The 5731-nt window shown below is 36.8% G+C and overlaps 1 protein-coding gene across 1 annotated transcript; it reads left to right on the top strand.

The window, feature by feature from the left end:
• Positions 1-1291: 1291 nt before the first annotated feature.
• m6pr (mannose-6-phosphate receptor (cation dependent)) lies at positions 1292-4958 on the top strand. The gene is made up of 7 exons (XM_046846418.1): positions 1292-1604; positions 1930-2093; positions 2194-2354; positions 2636-2745; positions 3037-3167; positions 3296-3422; positions 4123-4958. Exons 2-7 carry the CDS (start codon positions 1939-1941, stop codon positions 4243-4245), a joined length of 807 nt encoding a protein of 268 aa, XP_046702374.1. The 5' UTR covers positions 1292-1604; positions 1930-1938; the 3' UTR covers positions 4246-4958.
• Positions 4959-5731: the final 773 nt, after the last annotated feature.

Below are 5731 nucleotides of genomic sequence, written 5' to 3'. Positions count from 1 at the left end.
GGACTTTTTAAGTGTGTCTCTGCTGCACTGTGATTGGTAAGATGAGAGGTGTTGGGTGTGTCTCCATGCTGAGGCAGGTATAAACAGGTAAAAGGTGAGGGGGAAGGGAGAAAGTAGAAACTGGAAACATTGAAAGTGTGTAAGATGACTTGAGAAAAATACAATATTAAAAGTTACTGCCCACACTAAAGGCAGATAAACAGGGGCAAGTCTTTCATAAAGCAATTACATTTCACACTACAAAACCAGAAAGAGGAAAAAAGACTATAGTGAATGATGCAATTTTATAATTGCATTCATTAAGATGATTTTTGAAATACGCTCAATCTTTTCACTTGAAATCCAGATCAATCATGTATCCAGCTCAAAGGTCCGAAGCTGATAAGTGAATCTGTCTACTGATGACATGCACCTTTGGATCCCTGAACGAAGTCAAACAAGGCCAAAGTAATCTGGTAAACCTACTGTTCCCATTGTATTCATAAACTGTAAGGACAGATCACAGATGGCAGCCAGGTCAAATAAATGGGTGTGACTGATGTGCATTTAAATTTCTACAATGGGTGTTGATAGGACATTAATCTTAATGTTGCTGAGATTAAGATTGTAACACTGCACTGTATTTATGGTGGAAACAGAAACTAGACCTGGTACAGCATAAAAATGAATGCTAAATAAGTATTACAAAAGATCACGATGCACATCAGAACGGATCATTTTTGACTAAATGGAGATCCCTGTGCTGAAATTCAGCAGTGTATTTGTGTATTTGAGTAATCTAAAAAAAAGTAAAAGTAAATTTGCTAATCTTGTGTGATAACTCATTAGTCAAACCCCATATTTTTAGGGCATAAAACAGGTAATTAATAAGAATAGCTGTATACAAAAATGAGCCTTCCAGAAGTTTATAATCTACTATAATATTCATACAGTATCTACTCATGATGAAACAAAACATGAGTGAAAGGGTGTTGGTTTTTTTTTTTTTTATGATATGGAAATGGTATTAAATATTAGGTTTTCTACCACGTGTATAACCAGCATGTGTAAAACTGGTTTTAATTGACATGCTCCTTGTGTTTATTTCCCATTACAGATAAACAAATTAGAAAACTAACAGTTCACATCTACTGAATTAGCCATAGCAGGTTTAGTTGAGCAAGTTCAAAGTTCATCTTTCACAAAGTGCGCAGCAACCACCAACATCCAAACACTTCCAATACGTGCGACGTGAATTCAGTGAAACTCAACCTCCCATGGACAACGCCAGGTTCCGCGTCTTGTGCAGTCACGTGGTCCAGTGGTCCAGTTTCACTTCCGCGTTCAGGGGCGATAAACGGAATGGTGAGACTTTTCGTTAGCTACCAAGTGCAAACCGATGTGTAACAGTGACCATAATTTATATCCGTGATCTGTTGCTTTAACGCTCGCTCGTGGACGTGTGCACCTGTTTTATTGCTGTAAAATCTACTTGTTTTGGAACAAGCTTGTTAATCCGGGTAGCAGAAACTTGCTAGCTACCCCAAGTCACCTGACCAGCTTTGGCTAGTTTACTTTCATATTGCTCCATCGTGTCTCATACAACAGCTTGGATAACTGTCAAGGTATGTTCTTCCTCCTGATGGTTATCTGCTTTTGTTTTAGCTTTTTTTTAGTAATGAGATTTTTCATGAACATTCATTATGATTTCTTGTCTACCTCATTTTGTCCTTTTGACAATAGATGTAAACAATGATGGACTGATCCCTTCTCTGTCCTCCATGTGCTCCAGCCCAATACTTAAACACATGTCTGATCTATAATGTAGACTTTTGTTTGCTTGATACTTTTACTCCATGTCTTTATCTTAGATGGTCAAATCTCGTGACTGGCTTTGTCTTTAGAAAGCCACACTGTGTTATAATAACTATATAATGCACCTCTGTGCAGGTTTCAGGTATGGCCCAGCCTTTGTATTTGAGATTGCTGGCTTTTCTTGTACTAATGGCCACTGAAGCACTAACAAGCGACAACACACAGAAGTGCAAGTTAGCCCATGAGAACCAATCTGAGAGAGATGTGCTCAAAGTCCTGGAGCCACTCACCAATCAGAAGTAAGCAGATGTTTGCTGCCACGCTTGCTTCACACAAATGTATCCTTATCCAGGAGATCTGCAACAAAAGTGCAATGCTTTTCTACTTCTTTTCTGATAGTTTTTCTGTTGAAACCGAAGTGGGAAAGGATAAGTACACGTACGTGTTCCAGGTGTGTGGGGATGCTGATGGGGTGAAAGGTGCAGGAGTGGTGCAGAAGAGCTCGGACGACAAGAAAGTGTTCATCGGGAGGTACAATTCAACACAGGCTGTTAAAGGAAGTACGTTAAAAAATGTGTTCAACACATGCACGCAAAAACATGACAAATGCGGGTTTAGTGCTGTTTAATTCCTAATATACTGCAATTATTGATCTGCAAATATGAAAGCTCAATTAGATGCACACCTTATTAATATCCAAAATTCATTTCGGAAATACTAATGCCAACAAAGAAATATTTCCTTGTCTACATGATTAGATCAGTAAACATGTATGTAGCTGCCTAAAGTAATTATACATTTTATTAATTAATTTATTTGTTTGTTTGTCTTTTCTTCACAGGTGACTGGATAATGCTGATCTACCTGGGTGGAGATCGTTATCATGAGCATTGCACACAGGAGTCAAGGAAAGCCATGATCATGATTTCCTGTGACAGATCTAAGGCTGCAGTGAGCTCACCGCTTGACTTTACTACTTCTTTATCATTAGTTACATCCTTTTTTTTTTTTTTAGTTCCTGCCCTTTCTGAAAATTTGAAGAAGAAATGTCCAACCACATTAAAATATGCTAAGTCCCACTCACCCATGATAAAGTGCGAGGGCTTACATTTTAAAACCACATCCACCTACAGCAGGACACAAAATCTAGCTGTAAACTTTTCCTTTATAATTGGCTCTGTAACTGATTAATTATTCAGTTTCAACTCCTACTGTGCACATGCCTTTTTTCCACTTCTTTAGGGACAGCTGTCAGTGATTCTGGAGGACAGAGAGCGGGACACTGACTGCTTTTACTTGTTCGAGATGGACTCCAGCGCTGTGTGTCCTAAGATTGAATCCAAACTCAGCACTGGATCCATACTTCTCATGGTGTGAGTATAGCAATCATTATCAAACCAGCTGCAGCATAGATTTAGACTGGAATTGCACAAAACACTAATATAGAATTATACTTGAAAACAATAATATGTTTATTATTATTATTATTATTATTATTTAGATGCATCTCCTCCTTGGCTGTCTACCTCATCAGTGGATTTCTCTACCAACGATTGGTTGTTGGAGCAAAAGGAGTTGAACAATTTCCAAACACCGGCTTTTGGTCAGAAATAGGCAATTTATCAGCTGTAAGTCCCTCCTCCTTCTCACTCCTTTTATTTGTTTTGTTGATGAATTCATGATTATGGAATTATTTTAAAACCGCCAACTATTTACATCACAGCTATACACAGAATGTTCATTTATTATTTTCCCCAACATCCTACTTTTTCCTCATTTATTGATTCCAGAATGTCATTTACAGTGTCTTCTATAAGTACAGCTACTGATTATCTCAAAATATAAACAAAAATAGCTTAAAATTAAAAATCGCTCCACACCGAGGCATCTGTGGTGCAATCTTGGAGATCAATCAAATCAAAGGTTTAGAGGAGAACAGTACTAAAGTAACTCAGAGTATTGTTAGGGTTGGGGTGAATGCAGCCAAACCAGAATAGCTACAGAGCCTAAAGAAATAATAACAATATACACTATAATAGGCATGCACTATAATATTTTGCTCAAGTACTAGTAGTACTATTTGCTAGACAGTAAAAGTAGAGCTCTTCTTGTGCTCAGTTGTTAGCCAGTGATGCTTTAGACACTCCCTGGGTAAATAAAGCCCTTTTTTCATCAAATGAATGAAATGTTGAGTAATTACAAAAAGTTACTATATTTGAGGTGTTGGGTGTGGGGTTTTTTTGTCTTTTTTCTTTTTTTTTTTTTATATACCTCTTTGTATTTATTTCTAATAATTTTACTTCTAAATGCCTTTCTGTATTTTTACAGGATGGATGTGACTTTGTGTGCCGCTCCCGTGGCAGCAGAGAGGAACCACCCACTTATAGGGGCGTGGTTACTGAGCCGTTAGAAGAGCCAGAGGAAAGGGACGACCATTTGCTTCCAATGTGATCATGGCATGTGACTGAGTGTGCTGAGCATTGGCTTAGCGAGGCATAGGCCAGGAAGGCTTCTCCATATTTGAGTTATTCAAATAAAGCACTTCCCACATTTATGTATTTCTTGTACTGCTCTTAGGCAATTAATACTGTGCTTCAACACAATCTTATCTTTCTCCTTGTAAAAATTGCAGCAGAACGGTTGACACTTTTGACTTGTTTGAGACATACTTTAGCATTCAAATCCAGTTTATTCCCAAAGAAGCCTACAAATTGAATCTTTATGAATTTGCTTAGTGGTTCAATGTTATTAGTTATTACTTCCAGTTGATATTATTGAACTGTTTGTTTTTTTTGCTACTGCTCTACAAGTCTTTTTTGAATGCCTCAATTCTGCTGATGTAAATATAGATTCTATTGATTTACCTGTTACTTCTGCATTGAAAACACTGGAAAACACACCACAGTGCTGAAGTGACATACTCAGTGACTGATTTCAAAATGTTACAGCGTTTTATAATATTACTGTTTATGTATTATCAAAGTTTTTGTCAGAGCGGTTGGTGAGCCAATGGAGAGTTAAAAATCGTCCAATACTGTATGCAATGTGCATTCTAAAGATAGAAGTGACAAGGCTTAATCTTGGAATAATTTGAAGGCTTGAAAGACTGACTGAAATTGAAAGAATGTTTGCGATGGAATATTAAAAGTGTTTCCAGAAATCAAGCCTATATGCTTATTGCAAATATTTGCAGCATTATTAATTCTGTTGTATTTTCTTTTCCTTTTATTGAGCTTTATAGATATCTAAATAAGATGGGGTTTTTCCTCTGTGGAGTAAGATTTCACTTTAAATGTTTGCACAAAGAAATAGAACGAGATATAAACCTGATATGACCTTTAAAAAAGCACTTCCAAAGTTGTATAATAAGGAATTTATTTGCACTTAATTTTTAGTTTGAAAGTTATTTTAAGGAAGATTTAACCACTTATGTACTCATACTGTAGTTTAAATAGTAATTTCCAGGATATTGACTTGTTAATTGCTTCCAAATTAAAACTTTGGCTCTGTCTGTGTGTAGGAATCTGGAAACTAGGTGTCTAGGACTCTGGCTAAGACTGTAGGTGTGTTTCACAATAGGATACAAACTCCTAAGGATTGTTATGGTCAAAATCACAAGGTACCACTTAACAACAATTTTTGTAACTGTAGGCACGTCTGAATGTTCATCTAAACAGAATGTTAAATACTGAGCTTTCTATGGCGTGGGATAAATTAGTTTTGCTGGCAGTGGGTGAAAATTAATAAAGCTTTTGATGATCAGCCTGCTCAGCCTTTTTTTTTTTTTTTTAACAATAAGCTGAACACTGATATTCTGATGAATAACTGAAAGATTTGCTTTACAAATTGCATTCTCCTAAATCATAACAGCTTGTTCTCTCCCTCTCTCGCTCCATATCTCTCTCTCTCTATCTCTCTATCTCTCACTTACGCACAC

Source organism: Silurus meridionalis, chromosome 4 (genome assembly GCF_014805685.1).
Source record: "Silurus meridionalis isolate SWU-2019-XX chromosome 4, ASM1480568v1, whole genome shotgun sequence".
NCBI classification, from domain to species: Eukaryota; Metazoa; Chordata; class Actinopteri; order Siluriformes; family Siluridae; genus Silurus; species Silurus meridionalis.
This window is presented reverse-complemented; position numbering and strand designations above follow the sequence as displayed.